Consider the following 26,200-nt stretch of genomic DNA (forward strand, 5'->3'; position numbering starts at 1 on the left):
ATAAAAATGTCTGAAATAAATAATAAATAAATAATAAATTATTGAGAGCTCTTCCCCAAAGGTGAGGATTCTAGGAGAAGCAACAGGTCAAGATTCAGTTTTCCTTACATGCCATAACATTGAACAGAACATACAATGTCTTTATAATACCTTTTTATTTACAAATATACAAGAGAGCATTGCAGAAGAAAATGCATATACTTCTATAGTGTGCAGCAAAGCCATAACTGGCACCAGCTTCCTAGAGAGAATTCATGTATCCCCAAAAGCATTCACCTTCCATGAACTTACAGCTCCAAAATTCTCTTTCTCTATCCAATTTTCTGTCAGTGAGCTGTATTTTATCTTCAGACTGTTGTTTTGCCTCTTCCCACTAACTTGGAAGCTATGACTATCACAAAGTGTAAAGAAGATTATCTTTTGCTAACTGGAAAGCTATCAGAATAAGATCATTTGCCATTGAGTTCCTATTGATTAAATACACCAGTTACCCTCATTAACAAACCATCACCTGGACACAATGTGATTTCCCAGGATCCTAAACCCCATATTTTGCAGCTCTACTATCTCCCATATATTCTTAGCAAACCACTGGTTTCCTTCCTATTTACTTTCATTTACTCTCTGCCTTTATGTTACTGGTTACTCTCTTTATACACATGTTAAATAGTACAAGTGAGTATAAACCCTTCTGTCAGTTTACTTGTACTAATATTGGATAGATCACAGAAACATTGTGTGTATGTTTCCATAGTCCACTTTTGTCTTCTGCAACATAATGGCTATTGTATTCCAGCCAAGCTGTATCAAGCTTTTTTTTTTTTTTGCCCTGAGGTCAACATCTGCTATATAAAGGTATTTTCCAGCTTCCCCTCCTTCTGCTTTTAGATCACAAGCATGTTTTGTGTGATTCTTCTTCATTTCATAAACTCACTTAACTGCTCCTTTAATTTTATTCAGTTTTTATTTTTAATGATTTTTTCAATAGTATTTAATACAATCCCAAAGAAACATACCTTGCATTATCATACCACCTATATTTGCCTGCATTTTCCATTGAGAGACTACTTTATGATTTATCATCTTCATAAGTTCACCGAGCATGTTGAAGTTCTTTCACGTGTCTTGGATTTATTTAAACAGACTAATTTGAAGTCATTTTATGCCTAGTATAAAAGTCAGAAAATAAATTTGTTTTCTACTCTTAGTTTTCAGTTTCTCTAAATCAGATCTCAAGAGCGTTCTTCCTATCTTTCAAAGAGGCACAGTATATAGTCATGAAACAGTAGTAAGACATCTCATAGAAGATATTCTGTCAATTGATAATAAGCTATGAAACCTATAAGCTTCCAGTTTCAAAGCACTGCACCTCTTAAGTGCCGAATGCGAGGGAGGCAAGTGGAGATCTTAGCAAATGTCCACCAAGGATCATAAAGCTTGGCTCACAATAGAAAACACACAATCTGTATTCTAAAGTACATAACACCTGAGCCCATGTAAATATAAGAAATGGAATGTCCTGAGTATATATTTGTTTATGCAGCAAGGATGTTGTAGCTGGAGAGCAGCCACAACTTAGAGCTTTCTTAAAACCATGGTCTGTCCCTCGTTGCATCATTTCCATTGTCCACTGTCTCAGCATCTCCCGCATTGCATTGCATGTGTAGTATAACTTCCTGTTCCAACACATGTATTCTGTTGTGATGCTCTTATTTGCTTCATATAGTAGCAGACCTAAGGCAAATAAGAAAAATCCTATAAATTTAAATTATCCTTTCCTCGGAATTTTTTTTGGTACTACATAGTATATCCTAGTGTTGGTAGGATTAAAATACCAACTCTACTATATGTCAATTTATTTATATCTTGTCCCATCTCCCGTTGGGGACTTGGGGCAGCATAATAATAATAATAATAATAATAATAATAATAATAATAATAATAATAATACTTTATTTATACCCCGCCACCATCTCCCTGTAGGGACTCGGGGCGGCTCACAACGTTACAAAAGTAACAGCACAAATACATTAAACAGTATACACAGTTTAAAACACAAGAAGATGATAAAACAGAAGTTAAAACAAAGGTTTATACAACAGTAATAATATCAAACAACCACCAATGCAAATCCGTCAACTTCAAAGGTGGGGGGGGGGGACTATAGCAGCAATATAAAATAAACTCATTAGATTAAAATACCCCGATGAAAGGAACCTAATAACATTCAGAATAGAATTATAATGAGGCTGGTCATCCAATAGCTGTCTCTCCAAAGGCGAGCCCAAACATCCAGGCTTTCAATTGTTTCTTAAAGGATGGTAGGGAGGGTGCTTAAAACATAAATGACAGCCATTCGATGCCACAAAGTACATAATAAAAATACAAATACGTAATAAATTAAATGCAAATAATTAAAACAATTATTAAAACAAATAATTTAATTATCTCTGGAGGTTTTTAAACAGAGACTGGTTTTTAAACATCCATAGGTGCATTGATTGTGCATTCCTGCCTGGCTGAACTGGATTGGACTAGATGCCCTTTTGGGGTTACTTCCAACACTAGTAGAGTATAGACTGCCTGGGAGTCCATTCAGTGGAGTCTCCTTCGCTGGATGTTTTTGAACTGATGTTAGATATCTGTCTGTTGGGAAGGCTTTAACTATATCTTCCTGCCTTGCTGAAGGGCTTGGAATTGATTGATATGGAGTTTAGACCGCAATTAAATTAAAGAATTCGGTCTGACGAGCTATACCAACCATAATTAAGAAAACCCAAAGTTCAAGATTAAGGACTCTCTCCCAATTGACCCATGGAGCCGGAACGGTTTCTGAAACTGAGCAGGAAGGCAAATCGACAACAAACAGTAACTTTGGCCAAAGGATCTACCAAGCCCTAGCACTGCTTTCAGTCCAATCTACTTGCAGCACTGGTTGAGATAGATAGATAATGTTTCTTCCAAGCATCAGTATTTTACAGAACATCAGAGTCATTCCAGATAATGACAAAGTGCACATGAGTAATATCTAATGCATACATTATTTGAGGTCTATGTGACTGTAGCTAGAGCTTGTTTGTTGTTTAAGACGGATGTTCTCCAGGTTTTGTGCTGTATGCAACCATAACATCTAATTGTTGCCCCATGGCATGTAATGTAACAGTTGCAGCATTTTAACATAAACACAAATGACACAAATGTATGGACTATGAGGCAATGTCAGCTATTGTCAAGTTGGAATTGTTCAGCCTCATTAAAACAGATCAGCATGCACCTGAATTTGCAATTCTTATTTTATGTACTGGAAATGGCTGTTACTAGATAGTGAAAGAGATGGGACCTAGAATCATAGAATCATAGAATAGTAGAGTTGGAAGAGACCACATGGGCCATCTAGTCCAACTCCCTGCTAAGAAGCAGGAAATCGCATTCAAAGCACCCCCGACAGATGGCCATCCAGCCTCTGCTTAAAAGCCTCCAAGGAAGGAGCCTCCACCACGGCCCCGGGGAGAGAGTTCCACTGTCGAACAGCTCTCACAGTGAGGAAGTTCTTCCTGATGTTCAGGTGGAATCTCCTTTCCTGTAGTTTGAAGCCATTGTTCCGTGTCCTAGTCTGCAGGGCAGCAGAAAACAAGCTTGCTCCCTCTTCCCTATGACTTCCCTTCACATATTTGTACATGGCTATCATGTCTCCTCTCAGCCTTCTCTTCTGCAGGCTAAACATGCCCAGCTCTTTAAGCCGCTCCTCATAGGGCTTGTTCTCCAGACCCTTAATCATTTTAGTCGCCCTCCTCTGGACGCTTTCCAGCTTGTCAACATCTCCCTTCAACTGTGGTGCCCAAAATTGGACACAGTATTCCAGGTGTGGTCTGACCAAGGCAGAATAGAGGGGGAGCATAACTTCCCTGGATCTAGACGCTATTCCCCTATTGATGCAGGCCAGAATCCCATTGGCTTTTTTAGCAGCCGCATCACATTGTTGGCTCATGTTTAACTTGTTGTCCACGAGGACTCCAAGGTCTTTTTCGCACACACTGCTGTCAAGCCAGGCGTCCCCCATTCTGTATCTTTGATTTCCATTTTTTCTGCCGAAGTGAAGTATCTTGCATTTGTCCCTGTTGAACTTCATTTTGTTAGTTTCGGCCCATCTCTCTAGTCTGTCAAGATCGTTTTGAATTCTGCTCCTGTCTTCTGGAGTGTTAGCTATCCCTCCGAGTTTGGTGTCATCTGCAAACTTGATGATCGTGCCTTCTAACCCTTCGTCTAAGTCGTTAATAAAGATGTTGAACAGAACCGGGCCCAGGACGGAGCCCTGCGGCACTCCACTTGTCACTTCTTTCCATGATGAAGACGACGCATTGGTGAGCACCCTTTGGGTTCGTTCGCTTAGCCAATTACAGATCCACCTAACCGTAGTTTTGTCTAGCCCACATTTTACTAGTTTGTTTGCCAGAAGGTCGTGGGGGACTTTGCCGAAGGCCTTACTGAAATCCAGGTATGCTACATCCACAGCATTCCCTGTATCGACCCAACTCGTAACTCTATCGAAAAAAGAGATCAGATTAGTCTGGCATGACTTGTTTTTGGTAAATCCGTGTTGACTATTAGCAATGACCGCATTTGTTTCTAAGTGTTCGCAGACCACTTCCTTAATGATCTTTTCCAGAATTTTGCCTGGTATTGATGTGAGGCTGACCGGACGGTAATTGTTTGGGTCGTTCTTTTTTCCCTTCTTGAAGATAGGGACCACATTCGCCCTCCTCCAATCTGCTGGGACTTCTCCCGTTCTCCAAGAACTCTCGAAGATAATTGCCAGTGGTTCTGAAATAACTTCCGCTAGTTCCTTCAGTACTCTTGGGTGTAGCTGATCTGGCCCTGGGGACTTGAATTCATTTAGAGAGGCCAAGTGTTCCTGGACAAATTGTTTCCCTATTTGGGGTTGGATTTCCCCCAATCCTTCGTCCATTCCGTGTTGCTGAGGTTGAAGATGGCTTTCTTTTTCTGAGAAGACCGAGGCAAAGAAGGCATTAAGTAGTTCTGCTTTTTCCCTGTCCCCTGTCGCCATCACCCCATCTTCTCCTTGCAATGGCCCTATCGCCTCCTTTTTCTTCCTTTTTCTACCAACATAAGCAAAAAAGCCTTTTTTGTTGTTTTTTATGTCCCTGGCAAGCCTGAGCTCATTTTGTGCTTTAGCCTTGCGAACCTTTTCCCTACAGGTGTTGGCTATACGTTTGAATTCTTCTTTGGTGATTTCTCCCCTTTTCCACTTCTTGTGCATGTCACTTTTGAGCTTTAGCTCAGTTAGAAGTTCTTTGGACATCCATTCTGGCTTCTTTGCACTTGTCTTATTTTTCTTCTTTGTTGGCACTGTTTGCATTTGCGCCTTGAGTATTTCACTTTTGAAAAACTCCCATCCATCCCTAACTCCCTTGTTTTTTAATATCAGCGTCCATGGAATGTCGCTCAGTAATTCCTTCATTTTTTGGAAGTCAGCTCTCTTAAAGTCCAGAATGCGTGTTTGACTTGTCTTAGTTTCAGCATTCCTTTGTATTGCCTCTTGAAGTCACATTTATCTTTCCTTGGGGCTCTTGTTAAAATAAAAGATTAAAATGATACTAGAATCAGCTACAGATGCCTTCTTCTCTGGATGCTGAATTCCCACACTTCTGGGATGGTTCTGGCTAAACTTGGGCTAGATCTACTCTGCTATATAATGCAATTTGTACTGCATTATATGGCCACTGTAGACCCATATAAAGCAGATTGAACTGCATTGCATGAGTCTCTACAGTTACCATATAATGCAATTCAAACTTTTACAGTAACTTCAAACTGCATTAGATGACAGTGTAGATCAGTGGTTCTCAACCTGTGGGTCCCCCGATATTTTGGCCTTCAACTTCCAGCTGGAAAACTGGCTGGGATTTCTGGGAGTTGTAAGCCAAAACACCTGGGGATCCACAGGTGAAACAGAAGTGAATTCTGGAGGAGTATTTCAAAGTTTGAGTGTCTATGGACTCAAGTTTTCCCCAACCTCTTCTCAAGTGTTATTTAATGACTGAGTGTTTTTGCATATTATTTGAACACTATTATTATTATTATTATTATTATTATTATTATTATTATTATTATTATTTCAATATATTATGCTTTGCATTGTCAAGGGTTTTCATGGCTGGAATCACTGGGGTGTTGTGTGGTTACCAGGCTGTATGGCCGTCCTCTGGCAGCATTTTCTTCTGATGTTTTACCTGCATCTGTGGCTGGCATCTTCAGGGGATCTGCAGATGCCAGCCACAAAGCGAAACGTCAGAAGGAACTGCTGCTAGAACACAGGCATACAGCCCAGAAACTACATAGCACCTATATTATACCTATATTGCAAATATTCTGTAAATGCTTTTTTGCCTAAATCATCTGTCAAATTGTATGATTATAGCAAAGAAAGTTGTGGTTTTATAGTTACTGAAAATGTGAAGGTAAGAACAATACATCAGTGAAGTCACCATGTCCCTGGAATGGATTTATACACAAATTTGGACTAGACTGAATCCAGAAACTCTAAAGGTAAGTGTCCTGTAGTCCCTTTTCTCTTTTGCTAAGTAGAGTAATTTTTTTCTTTCCTCCCCCTTCCTGCCTTGCTTACCACATGGTGATCACTACCAGGAAAAAAAAATTAAATCGTACTTACTGTAGAAAGTGCTCCACTTATCAAGACACCTACAAAGATACAGCCCAGAACAATCAGGGAAAGAGCCCATGGGGCAAGCACTACATGATCTGGAGAGTGAAGGGGAGACAAAAAGAGAGCTTAAATACAGTCAAACCCATGGCATCATCATTACTTCAAGGTTGGGGATGCCATTTCTAAGACTCTAACTTCTAACTTCATTCTTAAAGGAAGCAATACAATTTTCCTCCTGCTGTGAGAAAATCTTCAAAATTTGCACCACTTTTGAAAAATATTCACTGAATTGGAAGTATCCCAAGCTCTGTGATTTCAGAGTGTCAATTGAGGGAACAAGTTTACCCTAAAGAAACAAATATTACAATGGCAGTATCACAGTTTACTACTTTTGCTACTTCTAGGGCAGTCATTCTCAACCTGTGAGTCCCCAGATGTTTTGGTAACAGCTGGTAAAATAGCTGGGATTTCTGGGAGTTGTAGGCCAAAACACCTGGGGACCCACAGGTTGAGAACCACTGGTCTAGGGAATAGTGCAATGATCCATACTGGACCTTCTAGAGCACTGTTTCTCAAACTGTGGGTCCCAGCCCCAAATATGGTCCCCTTAGATCAATGCTGGGGTCACAAGAAAATTGGCAACAGTAGAGGGTTTCTGAACACCATCAATTTACCCAAATCTGTTAACAACATGTTTAATATGTTGGACTCTGCAGAAAATGCTCCAGCTGTACTGTACAAAAGGGAAAATCAGCCTATTTAGCAAGCCTTGCAAATGCTGGTGTATTATCAGTAAATATTTGATTCTTATACCTACTTTATATACCTACTAGCTGTGCCCGGCCACGCGTTGCTGTGGCGAAGAATGGTGGTATGGGAAATAAAGTATTGAGGAATTGGTGGTAGTTAAGGTAAAGGGTAAATGTTTTCCCCTGACGTTAAGTCCAGTCATGTCTGATTCTGGGGGTTGGTGCTCATCTCCATTTCTAAGCCGAAGAGCCGTCGTTGTCCGTAGACTCCTCCAAGGTCATGTGGGATGACTGCATGGAGCGGCGTTACCTTCCCACCGGAGCAGTACCTATTGATGCACTCACATTTGTTTTTGAACTTCTGGGTTGGCAGAAGCTGGGGCTAACAGTGGGGGCTCTGTCAGTTCCCCCAATTCAAACCTGCGGCCTTTCGGTCCAGAAGTTCAGCAGCTCAGCGCTTTAACATGCTGTGCCATCAGGGGATATTATTTCCTAAAGGTTGTGAATATACAATATTTCTGATTGTTTTTTTTTTTTTTGTCTGTTGGAGGCAAGTATGAATGCTGCAATTAGGAAAAATGATTAGGATGTAATGGCCTTGCAGATTTAAAGCCTAGCTGTTTCCTCCCTGAGTGATTTTTTTGTTGGGAGGTGTTAGCTGGCCCTGATTGTTTCCTGTCTGGAATTACCTTGTTTTCAGAGTGGTGTTGTTTCGATATTTTATATGCTTCTACTGTCTGTGGCCCTGAGAAAACAGAGGAGTTTCCAGACTTTGATGATGGGAATCCTTTGTTGGGAGGTGTTAGCTGGCCCTGATTGTTTCCTGTCTGGAATTACCTTGTTTTCAGAGTGGTGTTGTTTGCGATATTTTATATGCTTCTACTGTCTGTGGCCCTGAGAAAACAGAGGATTTGCCAGACTTTGATGATGGGAATCCTTTGTTGGGAGGTGTTAGCTGGCCCTGATTGTTTTCTGTGTGGAATTCCCCTATTTTCAGAGTGTTGTTCTTTATTTAGTGTTCTGATTTTAGAGAATGTATTGTTCTGTTTTATTATACCACATTAATTTTTATATATTCTGATTTTAGTGTTTTTGAATACTTGGAGCCAGATTGTATTCATTTTCACAGTTGATAGCAAAATAATAATAATAATAATAATAATAATAATAATAATAATAGTAAGGATAGTAATGATAGTAATAATAATGACTTTGGTAATACATAGTGCTTCACTGCCTTCTCAGCTTCCTTTCTGGAAGAATCCTTTCTTGGGAGGTGTTAGCTGGCCCTGATTGTTTCCTTTGTGGAATTTCCAATTTCCTTGCTTTATTTACTTTCATTATTTCTTTATTTCTTTATTACTGTCTTGGTTTTAGAGATTATATTGTTCTGCATTATTCTATCCTAGAAATTATTTCATATCAAAGTAGAATCTCACTTATCCAACATTCGCTTATACAATGTTCTGGATTATCCAACACAGTCTGCCTTTTCATAATCAATGTTTTTGTAGTCAGTGTTTCAAATTCATTGTGATATTTTACTGGTAAATTTGTAAATACAGTACAGTAGAGTCTCACTTATCCAACATAAGTGGGCTGGCAAAATGTTGGGTTACCGAATATGTTGGATAATAAGGAGGCGTTAAGGAAAAGCCTATTAAATATCAAATTAGGTTATGATTTTACAAATGAAACACCAAAACATCATGTTAGACAACAAATTTGGCAGAAAAAGTAGTTCAATACGCAGTAATGCTATGTATTAATTACTGTATTTATGAATTTAGCACCAAAATATCACGATATATTGAAAACATTGACTACAAAAATGCGTTGGATAATCCAGAATGTTAGATAAGCGAGTGTTGGATAAGTGAGACTCTACTGTAATTACTACATAGCATTACTGCGCATGGAACTACCTTTTCTGTCAAATTTATTGTATAATATGATGTTTTGGTGCTTAATTTGTATAACGATTACCTAATTTGATGTTTAATCAGCTTTTCCTGAATCCCTTCTTATTATCCAATATATTTACTTATCCTGCCGGCCTGTTTATGTTGGATAAGTGAGAGTCTACTGTATATTGATCATCTTATATTATCTGCTTAGAACTGGATTATATGAGGCCCCTTCTTCACAGTTGTATAAAATGCACACTGAAGTGGATTATATGGCAGTGTGGAGTCAAGATAATCCAGTGCAAAGCAGATAATATAAGATTATAAATGGGTTATATAGCTGTGTGGAAGGACCTTGAGTCTACACTGCCATATAATCCAGTGCAAATTAGATAATCTGTGGAAGAAGTCTAAGTGAGGCCTAAATCTGCCTGTCCCCTAACTGAAACCTGGCTGTCCCTTGGTTGCTAGGCAACCAAGTGGGCAGAGATTAGCCCTCTAAACTGGCAGCAATTGGATAAAAACAATTATTGCTCTCCCTCTAATTAGGACTTTATTTTTCTTTTCTTTTTGTTGTATCAACCTAGAGGCGTGGATGATGGGTTGTGTTGTCAAATTTCGAGGTTGGGGGGCCTGTAGTTTTGTTGTTTTGTCCACTGCCCTGATGCCATCACTCTTTTATATATATAGATTAACCTGGGGTCACATAAAAACTTCTTGGGTAGAAAGGTGTCACAGTGGAAAAGGTTTAAGAAGTTCTGTTCCAGAGAACAGTATAGTGATCCATAGGCTGACCCATATAACACCACACACACCTGCTTTCAAGCCCCAAAGCCACCTCATACAGGCCTTCTGTGCTGCAACATGTGCAGGCAGGATCTCATAACATCAGGTAATTGGTAACCCCTTCTTGTCTGGACCCAAACTGATGACATCAATGCTGAGAGATGTTGAAGTCCTTTGGTGGACTCACCACTTCCATAATCATCCTGCCTTCAACAAGGAGGGAGGAATTGCCAGATGTTTCTCTTATCCTACCTAATCACATTGCAGCACAGAAAGCTTGTATGAGGCAGATTAAAGTCTTTAAAGTAGGTTGGAAGTGATGGCGGGGGCTTTGAGCACTGCACAGAGAGGAAAGGAATATAGGTTGAATAGCCCTTATCTAGAATTACAAAATCCCAATTAGTCCAGAATTGAAAATTGTCCTCCTGGGTGGATACGAGATTGATTCCTTGCTTTCTGATTATCCAAAATCCAGAACTCCACATTTTTATGGTGCTAACCATTTCAAGATTAAAAATACTAATTCATACCAATCTCCACTGTAAATTAAAACACATCTGTAAGAGTAAGTGACACTTATTCATGCAGCTGTTTCTACCTGAATTCTGGCCTTTATTTCTTAAGAAATTAGTCTCTTACCAGATGTGACTGCTGGTGTAGTTGTTGCTGGCATTGGCCAGGTAATGGTTGGTGCTGTTATTCTTGTGGGTATCAATGCAGAGCCCCCAGAAGATGCTGACGCCCCTGGTAGAGAGCCAGGTATGGAAGTTGCTCCAAGTGACCCTGTTCCTCCTGGGATGGAAATGGAGCCTGAAGGGAGTGATCCTGTTCCACCTCCAAGAGACACTGTTCCTCCTGGAATCGAAATGGAGCCTGAAGGGAGTGATCCTGTTCCACCTCCGAGAGACCCTGTTCCTCCTGGGATGGAAACAGAGCCTGAAGGGAGAGATCCTGTTCCACCTCCGAGAGACCCTGTTCCTCCTGGGATGGAAATGGAGCCTGAAGATCCTGTTCCACCTCCGAGAGACCCTGTTCCTCCTGGGATGGAAACGGAGCCTGAAGATCCTGTTCCACCTCCGAGAGACCCTGTTCCTCCTGGGATGGAAACAGACCCTGAAGGGAGTGAGCCTGATAGCGAACTGCTTCCAAGAGACCCTGTTCCTCCTGTAGAGCCTGAAGAAAGTGAACCTGTTGCACCTCCGAGAGATCCTGTTGCTTCTGGAGTGGAAGGGAGTGAGCCTGCTGCACCTGATAGGGAACCACCTCCAAGAGACTCTGATACTCCTGTGTGGGAGGCAGAATCAGAAGGGAATGAGCCTGTTGCCCCTGAAAGGGACTCACCTGGGAGTGACCCTGATCCTCCAGGGACAGAAGTGGAGCCAGAAGAAAGGGATCCACCTCCAAGTGATTCTGATCCCCCTGGGAAAAAGATGGAGCCAGAAGGGAGAGATCCTGTCCCTCCTGACAGGAAACCATCTAGGAATGACCCTGATCCTCCTGGGACAGAAGTGGAGCCAGAAGCAAGGGATTCACTTCCAAGTGACCCTGATCCATCTGGGGAAAAGGTGGAGCCTGAAGGGAGGGAGCCTGTGGCCCCTGACAGGGAACCACCTGAGGATGACCCTGGTACTCCTGGGACAGAAGCAGAGCCAGAAGGGAGGGAGCCAGTTGACCCTGACAGTGAACCACCAGGGAGTGACCCTGATCCTCCTGGGATAGAAGTTGAGCCAGCAGGGAGAGAGCCAGGTGATCCTGACAGAAAACCACCTGGGAGTGACACTGATCCTTCTGGGAAAGAAGTGGAGCCAGAAGAGAGAGATCCACCTCCAAGTGATTCTGATCCCCCTGGGGAAAAGATGGAGCCAGAAGGGAGAGATCCTGTCCCTCCTGACAGGAAACCATCTAGGAATGACCCTGATCCTCCTGGGACAGAAGTGGAGCCAGAAGCAAGGGATCCACTTCCAAGTGACCCTGATCCATCTGGGGAAAAGGTGGAGCCTGAAGGGAGGGAGCCTGTGGCCCCTGACAGGGAACCACCTGAGGATGACCCTGGTACTCCTGGGACAGAAGCAGAGCCAGAAGGGAGGGAGCCAGTTGACCCTGACAGTGAACCACCAGGGAGTGACCCTGATCCTCCTGGGATAGAAGTTGAGCCAGCAGGGAGAGAGCCAGGTGATCCTGACAGAAAACCACCTGGGAGTGACACTGATCCTTCTGGGAAAGAAGTGGAGCCAGAAGAGAGAGATCCACCTCCAAGTGATTCTGATCCCCCTGGGGAAAAGATGGAGCCAGAAGGGAGAGATCCTGTCCCTCCTGACAGGAAACCATCTAGGAATGACCCTGATCCTCCTGGGACAGAAGTGGAGCCAGAAGCAAGGGATCCACTTCCAAGTGACCCTGATCCATCTGGGGAAAAGGTGGAGCCTGAAGCGAGGGAGCCTGTGGCCCCTGACAGGGAACCACCTGAGGATGACCCTGGTACTCCTGGGACAGAAGCAGAGCCAGAAGGGAGGGAGCCAGTTGACCCTGACAGTGAACCACCAGAGAGTGACCCTGATCCTCCTGGGATAGGAGTTGAGCCAGCAGGGAGAGAGCCAGGTGATCCTGACAGAAAACCACCTGGGAGTGACACTGATCCTTCTGGGACAGAAGTAGAGCCAGGAGCGAGGGATCCACTTCCAAGTGACCCTGATCCATCTGAGGAAAAGGTGGAGCTTGAAGGGAGGGAGCCTATGGCCCCTGAGAGGGAACCCCCTGGGAGTGACCCCAAGCCTCCTGGGACAGAAGCAGAGCCAGAAGGGAGAGAGCCACCTCCAAGTGACCCTGATCCTCCTGAGAAAAGGGTGGTGCCTGAATGGAAGGAGCCACCTCCAAGTGACCCTGATCCACCTGGGAAAAGGGTGGAGCCTGAAGGGAGGAAACCTGTTCCCTCTGACGGAGAACTACCTGGGAGTGACCCTGATCCCACTGGGACTGTAGTAGGGCCAGAAGAGAGGGAGCCAGTAGCCCCAGACAGGGAACTACCTGGGAGTGACCCTGATCCTCCTGTGGAAAAGGTGGAGTCTGAAGGGAGAGAGCCTGTTGACCCTGACAGAGAACCACCTGGGAGTGACCCTGATCCTCCTGAGATAGTAGAGCCAGAAGTGAGAGAACCAATTGATCCTGACAGAGAACCACCTGGGAGTGACCCTGATCCTCCTGAGATAGTAGAGCCAGAAGTGAGAGAGCCAGTTGACCCTGACAGCGAACCACCTGGGAGTGACCCTGATCCGCCTGGGACAGTACCAGAACCAGAAGAGATGAATTCACCTCCAAGTGATTCTGATCCTCCTGAGAAAAAGGTGGAGCCAGAAGGGAAAGATCCTGTTCCCCCTGACAGGGAACCACCTGGGAGTGACCCTGATCCACTTGGGATAGAAGTAGAGCCCAAAGGGAGAGAACCAGTTGACACTGACAGAGAACCACCTGGGAGGAATCCTGATCCGCCTGGGACAGAAGCAGAACTAGAAGAGAGGGACCCACCTCCCAGTGACCCTGCTCCTACTGGGAAAAGTGTGGAACCTGAAGGGAAGGAACCTGTTCCCCCTGAGAGAGAACTATTTAGTAGTGACCCTGATCCTTCTGGGGAAAGGGTGGAGATTGTAGGAAGGGAGACACCTCCAAGTGACCCTGATCCTCCTGGGAAAAGGGCGGAGCCTGAAGGGAAGGATTCTGTCCTACCTGGCAGGGAACCACCTGAGAGTGCCCCTGATCCACCAGGAATAGTAGAGCCAGAAGGGAGGGAGCCAATTGATCCTGACAGAGAACCACCTGGGAGTGACCCTGATCCGCCAAGGATAGAAGTAGATCCAGAAGTGAGAGAGCCAGTTGACCCTGACAGCAAACCACCTGGGAGTGACCCTGATCCGCCTGGGACAGTACCAGAACCAGAAGAGATGAATCCATCTCCAAGTGATTCTGATCCTCCTGGGGAAAAGGTGGAGCCAGAAGGGAAAGATCCTGTTCCCCCTGACAGGGAACCATCTGGGAGTGACCCTGATCCACTTGGGATAGAAGTAGAGCCCAAAGGGAGAGAACCAGTTGACACTGACAGAGAACCACCTGGGAGGAATCCTGATCTGCCTGGGACAGAAGCAGAACTAGATAGAGGGATCCACCTCCCAGTGACCCTGATCCTCCTGGGAAAAGTGTGGAACCTGAAGGGAAGGAACCTGTTCCCCCTGAGAGAGAACTACTTAGTAGGGACCCTGATCCTTCTGGGGAAAGGGTGGAGATTGTAGGAAGGGAGACACCTCCAAGTGACCCTGATCCTCCTGGGAAAAGGGCGGAGCCTGAAGGGAAGGATTCTGTACTACCTGGCAGGGAACCACCTGAGAGTGCCCCTGATCCACCAGGAATAGTAGAGCCAGAAGGGAGGGAGCCAATTGATCCTGACAGAGAACCACCTGGGAGTGACCCTGATCCGCCAAGGATAGAAGTAGATCCAGAAGTGAGAGAGCCAGTTGACCCTGACAGCAAACCACTTGGGAGTGACCCTGATCCGCCTGGGACAGTACCAGAACCAGAAGAGATGAATCCACCTCCAAGTGATTCTGATCCTCCTGGGAAAAAGGTGGAGCCAGAAGGGAAAAATCCTGTTCCCCCTGACAGGGAACCATCTGGGAGTGACCCTGATCCTCCTGGAACAGAAGTGGTGCCTGAAGCGAGGGATACACCTCCAAGTGACCCTGATCCTCCTGGGAAAAGGGTGTAGTTTGAAGGGAAGGATCCTGTTTCCCTTGACAAAGAACTACCTAGGAGTGACCCTGATACTCCTGGGAAAAGGGTGGAGCCAGAAGGGAGAGAACCATCTCCAAGTGACCCTGATCCTCCTGGGGAAAAGGTGGAGCCTGAAGTTAGGGAGCCTGTTGCCCCTGACAGGGAACTACCTGAGAGTGACCCTGATCCGCCTGGGACAGAAGCAGAGCCAGAAGGGAGGGAGCCTGTTGCCCCTGACAGAGAACCACCAGGGAGTGACCCTGATCCTCCTGGGACCGAAGTTGAGCCATCAGGGAGAGAGCCAGTTGACCCTGACAGAGAACCACCTGGGAGTGACACTGATCCTCCTGGGACAGAAGTAGAGCCAGAAGCGAGGGATCCACTTCCAAGTGACCCTGATCCATCTGGGGAAAAGGTGGAACTTGAAGGGAGGGAGCCTATGGCCCCTGAGAGTGAACCACCTGGGAGTGGCCCCAAGCCTCCTGGGACAGAAGCAGAACCAGAAGGGAGGGAGCCACCTCCAAGTGACCCTGATTCTCCTGGGAAAAGTGTGGTGCCTGAAGGGAAGGAGCCACCTCCAAGTGACCCTGATCCACCTGGGAAAAGGGTGGAGCGTGAAGGGAGGAAATCTGTTCCCCCTGACAGAGAACCACCTGCGAGTGACCCTGATACCACTGGGAGATAAGTAGAGCCAGAAGAGAGGGAGCCAGTTGACCCAGACAGGGAACCACTTGGGAGTGACCCTGATCTGCCTGGGATAGAAGTAGAGCTGGAAAGGAGAGAACCAGTTGACACTGACAGAGAATCACCTGGGAGTAATCCTGATCCACCTGGGACAGAAGCAGAGCTAGAAGAGAGGGATCCACCTCCAAGTGATCCTGATCCTCCTGGGAAAATAGTGGAGCCTGAGGAAAAGGATCCTGTTCCACCTGAGAGAGAACTACCTACGAGTGACCCTGATCCTCCTGGGAAAATTGTGGAGTCTGAAGGGAGGGAGCCACCTCCAAGTGACACTGATCCTCCTGGGATAGTAGAGCCAAAAGGGAGGGAGCCAATTGATCCTGACAGAGAACCACCTGGGAGTGACCCTGATCCACCAGGGATAGAAGTAGAACCAGAAATGAGAGAGCCACTTGACCCAGACAGAGAACCACCTGGGAGTGACCCTGATCCATCTGTGACAGTACCAGAACCAGAAAAGATGAACCCACCTCCAAGTGATTCTGATCCTCCTGGGGAAAAGGTGGAGCCAGAAGGGAAAGATCCTGTTCCCCCTGACAGGGAACCACCTGGGAGTGACCCTGATCCTCCTGGAACAGAAGTGGAGCCAGAAGCAAGGGATCCACTTCCAAGTGACCCTGATCCATCCGGGGAAAAGATGGAGCCTGAAGGGAGGGAATCTGTAGCCCCTGAGAGAGAACCACCTGGGAGTGACGCTGATCCTCCTGGGACAGAAACAGAGCCAGAAGGGAGGGAGCCACCTCCAAGTGACCCTGATCCTCCTGGGAAAAGGGTGGAGATTGAAGGGAAGGATCCTGTTTCCCCTGACAAAGAACTACCTAGGAGTGACCCTGATCCTCCTGGGGAAAAGGTGGAGCCAGAAGGGAGAGAACCATCTCCAAGTGACCCTGATCCTCCTGAGAAAAGGGTGGAGTCTGAAAGGAGGGTATTGGTTCTCCCTGACAGGGAACCACCTGGGAGTGATGCTGATCCTCCTGGGACAGAAGTAGAGCCAGAAGCGAGGGATCCACCTCCAAGTGACCCTGATCCTCCTGGGAAAATGGTGGAGACTGAAGGGAGGGAGCCACCTCCAAGTGACTCTGATCCGCCTGGGATAGAAGTAGAGCTGGAAGGGAGAGAGCCTGTTGACCCTGGCAGAGAACCACCTGGGAGTGACCCTGCTCTGTCTTGGATAGTACCAGAGCTAGAAGATAGGGATCCACCTCCAAGTGACCCTGACCTTCCTGGGAAAAGGGTGGAATCTGAAGGGAGGGAACCTGTTCCCCCTGACAGGGAACCACCTGAGAGTGGCCCTGATCCTCCTGGGACAGAAGTAGAGCCAGAAGTGAGTGAGCCAGCTGAGTGTGACCCTGATGCTCCTAGGACAGTAGTAGAGCCAGAAGGGAGGGAGCCACCTCCAAGTGACCCTGATCCTCCTGGGAAAACGGTGAAGCTAGAAGGGAGAGAGCCTGTCTCTCCTGATAGGGAGCCACTTTCAAGTGACTCATATCCTCCTGGGAAAAGAGAGGAGCTAAAAGTGAGAGCACCTGTTTCCCCTGACAGGGAACCATCTGAAAGTGACCCTGATCCTCCTGGAACAGAAGGAGAGCCGGGGAAAGGAGAGGGAGCTCTAAGTGACCCTGATCTTCTCGGGCGAAAGATTGAACCAGAGGGGACTGAATCTATTGCCCCTAATTGGGAGCTACTTCCAAGTGACTCTGTTTTGCTAGGGAAGAAAATGGAGTCAGAAAAGTGTGAGCCTGTTGCTCCTGTTAGGGAAAGGGAACTATTTGGGAGTGATCCTGACAGGCCCAACCGAGTGCCAGGAGGTCCCTTGGCTGCCTCTCCTATTAGGGAGCTACCTGGCAGTAATCCTAAGAGTCCTGATAGGGAACCAGAACCGGTAGGGGCTGATGCCCCTGACAGGGAGGCGGAGCCATCTGGACGTGATCCGGTGAGAGAGCTGGAAGGGCTTGATCCTGTTCCTCCTGATAGGGAGACGGAGCCATCTGGAAGTGATCCTAATCCAGTTGGCAGTGATAAGGAAGAGCCTTCTCTTTGTGCAGCTGTTGAGAAAATATGACAATAAATACCGGTGATTTATGTATGAAATTGCTGGGTTTGGAGCATCTTAGGTGCTGTAGTTTTAGAGCCAAAATCTAAGATCTTGGGATGGCCCCCTGGTGATGCTGCAGGACGTCAGCCCTGGTGGATGTCATTGAACTTGAAACTTCAAACATCAGCTACAAAAAGGAAAACTAGTGTGTTATATACAGTAGGCTCTCAGTTAACCCACACCCATGGAGATGGCAGATGTTTGGTAAATATACAGTAATATTTATTTGCTTGAGAGTTACCATTAATAATAGGTCTAACTTATACATAATAATATTTTTAATTATTTTCGCCATTTCTATTTAAATAGTGTTTGGTTTAATTCTGTTTTTTAGCACTGTTTGCCGGTTTGAGTGTCTGTTAAGAGAAAAAGCTTCTAGAAAAGCATGACCTTTTAGAAAATGGCATTCATAACCTTTTAGAGAAGAGTCAAAAACCTGTTTGAGTAGAATCTTCTCAAGTGGTATACAACCAAATGTAATTATGCAAGGCTTCAGTTGTTAGACAGTTCTTCAGAATTGTTTTTCAGTGCCCAAAAATATATCTAAAGCTAAAGGTAAAGGTTTCCCCTTGACGTTAAGTCTAGTCGAGTCCAACTCTGGGGGGTGGTTCTCATCTCCATTTCTAAGCCGAAGAGCCGGCATTGTTCATAGACGCTTCCTAGGTCATGTGGTCGGCATGACTGCACCGGGCACAGTCACCTTCCCACCTGAGCAGTACCTATCGATCTACTCACATTTACATGTTTTCGAACTGCTAGGTTGGCAGAAGCTGGGGTTAACGATGAGAGCTCACCCCACTCTGCGAATTTGAACCATGTACCTTTCAGTCAGCAAGTTCCACAGCTCAACAGTTAAACTGCTTCACAACTGTGGCCCCAATATATACCTACTCTCCCATAAAACAACTTGTTTTATATTATGCACCCAAGAGACAAAATAAAGTAGACTTTGGTAAAAATAACATATTTGGGTTACTCACAACCTTCAAGTGTTCAGCATACACAGGTACACAACTTATCAGTCAGTTACAGATATGGTTTCTGTGCCTTCCGGTCAGAACATCTCTATTATAATCAACAGCAGGCAAGTGTTTGCAAGTCAGAGATCTGAGCAGCCCCAAAGTCACATGGACTGTAGCCCCTCCCACAATTTCTCAAGAAAAAAGCATAGAGCAAGAAAAGAAAGCTGCATACAGAACATATATACAATAACTAAGCAACAGGATTATAGATAAACAAATCACTAGAGGAGGCTTGAAGAGGGTTGTAATTGCAAACAAAAACAATATAGAAATAAATAAATAAAATAATAATAATAATAATAATAATAATAATAATAATAATAATAATAATAATAATATACTTCATACTATACCATACCATAAACTTTGTTGATTTGATATTAATAATGGCATACAGGAATAAAGAGGAAATTAACACAAATGAAGACAAACTTAAACATGTAACACTAGTTTTAAAAACAACTTTTTAAATGTACTGTATTATTTATTTGATTTTTTCACCCGGTTGCTTGAGAATTCTGGTTATTTTAGTTCTGATTAACAAGAACACGTTTAGGGCATTTTTCTGTGCCTGAGAGAGGTAATGCTGAGACAGCTCAGTATTTCCCTTTATTCTCCACTCATTCCTGCTGAGCCTTGATTTTGGTCCCAACTCAAGAAACTTTGACAGCAAGAGGGAGTGGCCATGCAGACCTGCTAAAGAGCCAGCAAGAGTTGCTCTGAAACAACTTGAAGAATCAGCAGACAGCTTTTAATATTTTAAAAAATCTTTCCAAGGCAGCACCTCTGCCCTGAGATTCCTCCCCTCTCCCTCTTGGTAAAAATGGGCCTTCATTCAAAACGATCCCACGGATAAACACCACTAGCCTTTAGTTTGCTAGTAATACGTGGCCCATATCATGTGGATTATCTGATTTGATAATCTGGATTATATGGCAATGTAGAAGGGGCCTTAGTCTTGGGAATTTGCTGCTTCAAACCTTCCTGGATGATCACCTCTCTGCTCCCTTCCCAATCAGACGTACCCCAAGTCTGGAGTTATGCCTCAGGGGACATTTGCAAAACCATCAAGCAGCCATACTTTAATGGACTTCTTCATAAGTAGAGTGCCAATTGTGTGTCAAGGATCAGTAATATGTCTGTGTCTTATTGTTATTCTATTCACATACCTGTATATACTCAAGTATAAGTTGGCATGTATACGTCGAGAGAAGGTTTGGGGGACAAAATTGTGTATTTTGATATGGCCTATGGATAAGTTGGAGCCCCTGGTGAGGCAGTGGGTTAAACCACTGAGCTGCTGAACTTCTTGACTGAAAGGTCAACGGTTCGAATCTGGGGAGTGGGGTGAGCTCCCACTATTAGCTCCAGCTTCAGCCAACCTGGCAGTTTGAAAACATGCAAATGTGAGTAGAACAATAGGTACCTTCTGGGCAGTGGTGCCCCGGCTCTGGAATGCACTACCAAAAGAGATCAGGCAATCCCCTACATTATCCAATTTCCGTAAGGAACTGAAGACCTGGTGGTGTCGGCAGGTTTTTTGAGTAATTACATTGGACTACCGCCGATTTCTGGGCCTGAATATATTGCACAAGACATTTTAATATATTGGATTTATGGTTCCCGTCCCCTTGATCTGGTCATGTAAGTGTTATTTATTGTTATAATTGTTATAATTATATTTTACTTTGTTTAATAATGTGTATTACGTTTGTTATGTAATGTTTGTGTTGCTTTTATGACTGTAAACCGCCCTGAGTCCCATCCGGGAGATAGGGCGGTATATAAATAAAGTATTATTATTATTATTATTATTATTATTATTATTATTATTATTATTATTATTTTATTATTATTATTATTACCGCTCTGGTGGGAAGGTAACAGCGCTCCTTGTAGTCATGCTGGCCACATGACCTTGGAGGTGTCTACAGAAAACGCCGGCTGTTTGGCTTAGAACTGGAGATGAGAACCAACCCTCAGTGTCAGACACAACTAGACTTAATGTCAGGGGAAAACTTTTACTTTTATGGATAAGTTTAAGGTCATTCCATGGTAAGGGAAAAGTTCCCGTCCCATCCCCGCTCTCTCCCAGGCATTAAAAAAGGCCAGAATCAGCACCAACAAGGAGAAAGGAGAGACTGATGGTACTTCTTTTAGGTTCTCCTGGAATGGACTAAGTTCTCACTTATCACTCTACTCAGAGAAGGGGATGGTTCCTTTTTAAAATTAGAATTAAAGTACACTACTTATACTAACCCATGGATACGTTGACCATGAGGTTGATTTTGGGGTTGATTTTTTGACTAAAATTTCTAGACTTACACATGAGTATATACCAGGCATGGGCAAACTGCGGCCCTCCAGGTGTTTTGGACTTCAACTCCCACAATCCCTAACAGCCAGTAAGCTGTTAGGAATTGTGGGAGTTGAAGTTCAAAACACCTGGAGGGCTGAAGTTTGCCCATGCCTGGTATATACAGTAGTTTATTGGTAACTTACTGTGGACCAGCAGGCTCTAACTTGTTCACCATAGATTATCCCTTTCAGTAGCACTCAGTGCCTTAAAAGATGGCATTGATTGATGATTTTTTCATTGAATGAACTCAGGCAAGTTTGGAATCTGTTATTGATAGTGCTGCTGTCTTTGTTGTGTGTATTTTGATATATGCATTTTAATTGTGCTTCTTTGTCTATTTTAACCATGTTGTACTCAGCCTCAAGCCAAAGGGAGAGGTGAATAATAAATAAAAATATCATCATCATCATCATCATCATCATCATTATCGGAGTACAGACAGATTTGGAGCCTCTGCCTTTCCAGAGCCTGGAAAGTTAGTTTTTGAGTGATAGTCATCATTCCATTTCCAACACATTTGGACCATCATCATCTGTTGATTGGGATGAAGGGCGAGTCAGCCAGAACAAACAAGCCATTAAAAAAAATGCAAGATGAACTACTTCAAAATGTATGACTGAGCTTAGTGGTTGACAGGTTGATCTGCTTAGTTCTTTTTTTGTAATTGCCTTTCTGTTCTTGGGTGGTTCACAAAAAAACAAAACTTTCCAAAAGATATTTAAAGAAATAACAAGCACATAAAAGGAGGTAATCAACCAACTGTAGTCAGAGTGCATTTACACTGCCATATAATCCAGATTATCAAGGCATATAATCCAGATTATTTGTTTTGAACTGGATTTATATTAGGCTGGATCTACACTGTCCTATATTCTAGAATCTGATCCTACTGGCAGTGTAGACATACAATACAGTTCAAAGAAGATAATCTGGGCTCAGATCCTGGGATATAGGGCAGTGTAGATTCAGCCTGAGTCTAGACTGCCATATAATCCATTTCAAAGCAGATAATCTAGATTTAATATAGCAATGTAGCTCCAGCCCCAGAAAGTTGTGAATGACTGCTTCAGGTTGGATTACACAAAGACCACAATGTCTATATATGGATTCCCCCCTGCAGCATTTCCATTTTTTCTCGTGTCAGGAGCAACTTGAGAAACTGCAAGTCGCTTCTGGTTTGAGAGAATTAGCCATCTGCAAGGACGTTGCCCGGGGGACACCCAGATGTTTTGATGTTTTACCATCTTTGTGGGAGGCTCCTCTTATGTCCCTGCACGGGGAGCTGGAGCTGACAGAGGGAGCTCACCCACTCTGCCCAGATTCAAACCGCCAACCAGATAATCTGTATTTTATATAGCAGCATAGAAGTCAAGAACCAGCTTCCTAGATCATTCCTCATAAGTTACCATTATAAGCTTCAAGGTAAACCCAATAACATAAGAAGAGTCTTGCTGAATCTGATAAAACTGGTGATTTAGGAAAGTCAAACATTTTGAATCTGCATTCAGCCTCGGAGGAAGGCAAAGGCAAAGCCCTCTGAACAAATCTTGCCAAGAAGACCCTATCATAGGTTTGCCTTACATTCTCTATAAACTGGAAATGACTTGAAGGCACATATCAAGAATCATAGAATCATAAAATAATAAGAGTTGGAAGAGTCCACATAGGCCATCTTGTCCAACCCCCTACCATGCAGGAACAGCCAATCAAAGCACCCCGGACAGATGGTCATTCAACCTCTGTTTAAAAACCTCCAAGGTGAGCTTCCACCACACTCCAGGGCAGAGAGTTCCACTGCTGAACAGGTCTTACAGTCAGGAAGTTCTTCCTAATGTTCAGGTGGAATCTCCTCTCCTGTTTTCTGAACTCATTGCTATGAATCCTAGTTTCCAGAGCAGCAGAAAACAATCCTGCTCCCTCTTTCTTATAACATCTTTACAAATATTAATACATGGCTATCCTGTCTCCTATCGTCCTTCTCTTCTTCTTTAAGACGCTCATTAGAGGGTATGGTCTCCTGACCTTTGATCATTGCAGTCACCCTTCTCAGACATGTTTCAGCTTGTGAATATTCCTCTTTAAATTGTGGTGCCCAGAATTGGACAGCTTATTCCAGATGTGGTCTAACCAAAGCAGAATAGAGAGGCATCGTGACTTCCCTCAATCTAGACACTATGTTCCTTTTGATGCATCCCAAAATCCCATTGCCCTTTTTACCTGCCGCATCACATTGTTGGCTCATGTTCAACTTGTTATCCACAGACTCCAAGATCTTTTTCACATATGCTGTTGTTGAGCCAAGTGTCACCCATCTTGTATCCTACATTTCTCCTTGTTAAAATTCATTTTGTTAGTTTTGGCCCAGCTCTCCAATCTGTTAAGGTCATTTTGAGTTCTGATCCTGTCTTGTGGAATATTAGCTATTCCTCCCAGTTAGCAAACTTGATAAGCATGACCTTTAAACCTTCATCTAATGACTTTATCACATGGAGAAATAGTTTCTAAAGTGTTTATGAAATTGGATGGGTTCTGTATCGTAACTATAATGAATTAACTACTTTTTTTGTAATTGTTCCAATGGGAAAACCTCAGGGGCTCTTATCTCCTTCATTGTTAGAGCTATTGGCATGGAACTTGCTACAATGATAGAACATATTTACAACTATTAGCCCATCAAGTTTCAAACATTTCACTCATCCATGGATTTTTAGGAGATTGTCAAAGTTTTTACAAACAACATTTAAAAAAACATCTACAAGAGTCATCTCCTTGAATTTTTTTACAATGTTGCAAGATAACGGGATAATTACCCCCCAAGTTTCAGAAAAATTCATACATCTACTGATTTTGGGGAAATTTTTTAACATTTTGACAAAGCTACAGCAGCTATCTCGTTGAATGTTTTTAACCAATAGAATTTCAATTTAGGGATTTCTTCCCAGCCCAGCACAGATTTGTGTGTGTGTGTGTGTGTGTGTGTGTGTGTCAGGAGCAACCGGAGTTGCTTCTGGATTGAGAGAATTGGCCGTCTGCAAGGACGTTGCCCATGGGACGCCCGGAAGTTTTGATGTTTTACCATCCTTGTGGGAGGCTTCTCTCATGTCCCCGCATGGAGCTGGAGCTGATAGAGGGAGCTCATCCACGCTCTCCCCGGGTGGGATTCGAACCTGGCAGCCTTCACGTCAGCAACCCAACCTTCAAGTCTCAAGGCTTTTATCCCCTAGGCCACCAGAGGCTCCTAGCACAGATTTACTTACTAGTATTGAAGTATCAGTCAGTCCTCTCTGCAGAATTGTAAACCGAATGGCTAGCTGGCTGTTGCTACATAGGGCAAATAGCTCACCCCTATCTTTCTGATGCTGAGCCGAATTCCTTCCCAAACTACATTTCCCAGAATTCTGTGCTGTCTCAGTCTCTTTCCCAGCTCACTCAGCTTGTCCTGCCCTGCTGCTTTCCTCTCCTCATAACAAGAGGCAGCCTATCTCTTGAAGAGGAATGGCAGCCTTTTTGGCTTTGCCTTGCACTGATTTCTGAGCATTAAAGTATTCAAATGAAAAGTATTGGGTGAGTTTTCATTCTTAAGTTTTTGTGTGGGAGCCCCAACTCCCCCCACATGTCTCTTAATATCCGTTTGTATATGCAAAACATATGAATTACTTACAACTTATGATTTAAAAATGAAGATTTGCACACCCCAAGTATTTTCACTGCTGCAAAAAGACTCATACTCCAAGGTCAGAAAGGTAAGCATTCAAAGCCAATTGTTTAACGGTCAGAAAATTTTCACTGCTTTAACTGTCCAAGAATATGTGCGCCATAAAAACCAATTTCGGGAAAATATATGTAGGTATGTGTTCATAACCTATGTACCTACGCCACCCTTTCTCTTTCTCTCCCTTTTTATTTTTTTAGATTTTAAAAAAATTCAGTCGTAATATATGGCTAGTAAGCATTGATAGCCTCCCACAACACTCAGCCTCTACAAGTGTCACCAACATTGATAAGCAATTAAGAGTGAAAGTCTTACCTGTCCTCTGAAAGCATATAGCTATGCATAGGAACACATTTTTTAGAAGAAACACAAACGGCGTCTTGGATTGACCCATGGTGGGTAAGCAGAAAAGGCACCTGTCTCTTGAGTGGCGCTTCAGACCTTCTGAGTCCCTCTAGCTTTATGCAACTTAAATATATACTCCTGAGCCAAGTGACATCACATCCAATCCATCAGCTAGTTCAAGCTGTCATTACATTGGCTGTTGACATAAATTTTGCTCAACTGGATCCCTTTTTCTAGGTGTTCTTGGAAGGAAAATCAGAAATCCTTGTCCAGTCATTCCATAATTGAATAGGACAGGAAACTGACACATTCTTCCGCCTCGATATTAGGAATAAAGTACTCAATGTGAACCCAGGTATGATTTAATGGGCACTGTTGGATGAACGCGGGAATGCCCGATAATAGACGCAAAAACCTGAGAAGTGTGTCTTTGGTTTCTGGGAATACCAGATCATGATGGCACCAAGTGCTTTTGAAACAGTACATGAGATGGGATTTGAACCGAGTGCATGGTGTATTTGCCATTTCAGGAATGCCTTGTATTGCAACCCTTCAGTCCAAGACCAGCTTCTTGTTAATGAGATGTGTGCGCATGAGACAACTGGCACTGACAATTGACACCAGAGTGAATTATGAATGGTTCTGTAGATACACGAAAATGAACAGAGAAATTGATTTCCTTTTAAAGGTTTCCGGAATTAGTAGCTAGGATCTTTTCTTTTAGGCATGTTTTTCTTACTAGAGAAGAAGTCAACTGCAAGCGGACGCCTATTAGTTTGTGGTTAGGTATAGGTCCTGTTTTAAAGGTTTTGTGCTTGTTGCTGGAAGAAACAAAAAGGTTTTGTTTAAGGAGGGTAGAAAATTAATTTCAAAGGCTTAGGGGGGAGCCAAATGACTTGCGTTTTGAGGGCTTTCTCCTTTTATAACAGGACAGCAAAAACTATAAAATCCCTCTTATTTATTTATTGGAGAGCCATTGATTTGGGAATTCTATTCCCTTGGTTCCAGTTCACATGCAATTTTAAATAAATTTACTAACTT

At 43.8% G+C, this 26,200-nt stretch overlaps 2 protein-coding genes across 2 annotated transcripts; both read right to left on the minus strand.

Moving 5' to 3' along the window:
* Nucleotides 1-745: 745 nt before the first annotated feature.
* On the minus strand, nt 746-25,208 carry cdsn (corneodesmosin). Its single transcript, XM_062969339.1, has 5 exons — nt 25,130-25,208; nt 17,468-17,671; nt 10,767-11,411; nt 6,692-6,780; nt 746-1,734 (listed from the first exon to the last, which is right to left on the minus strand). The coding sequence occupies exons 1-5, from the start codon at nt 25,206-25,208 to the stop codon at nt 1,636-1,638; spliced, it is 1,116 nt and encodes a 371-aa protein (XP_062825409.1). The 3' UTR covers nt 746-1,635.
* Nucleotides 11,465-12,824, minus strand: LOC134297159 (keratin, type I cytoskeletal 9-like). The gene is made up of 3 exons (XM_062974288.1): nt 12,815-12,824; nt 11,594-12,731; nt 11,465-11,480 (listed from the first exon to the last, which is right to left on the minus strand). The coding sequence occupies exons 1-3, from the start codon at nt 12,822-12,824 to the stop codon at nt 11,465-11,467; spliced, it is 1,164 nt and encodes a 387-aa protein (XP_062830358.1).
* Nucleotides 25,209-26,200: the final 992 nt, after the last annotated feature.

The sequence above is a fragment of the Anolis carolinensis genome, chromosome 2, assembly GCF_035594765.1.
Source record: "Anolis carolinensis isolate JA03-04 chromosome 2, rAnoCar3.1.pri, whole genome shotgun sequence".
Classification (NCBI taxonomy): domain Eukaryota; kingdom Metazoa; phylum Chordata; class Lepidosauria; order Squamata; family Dactyloidae; genus Anolis; species Anolis carolinensis.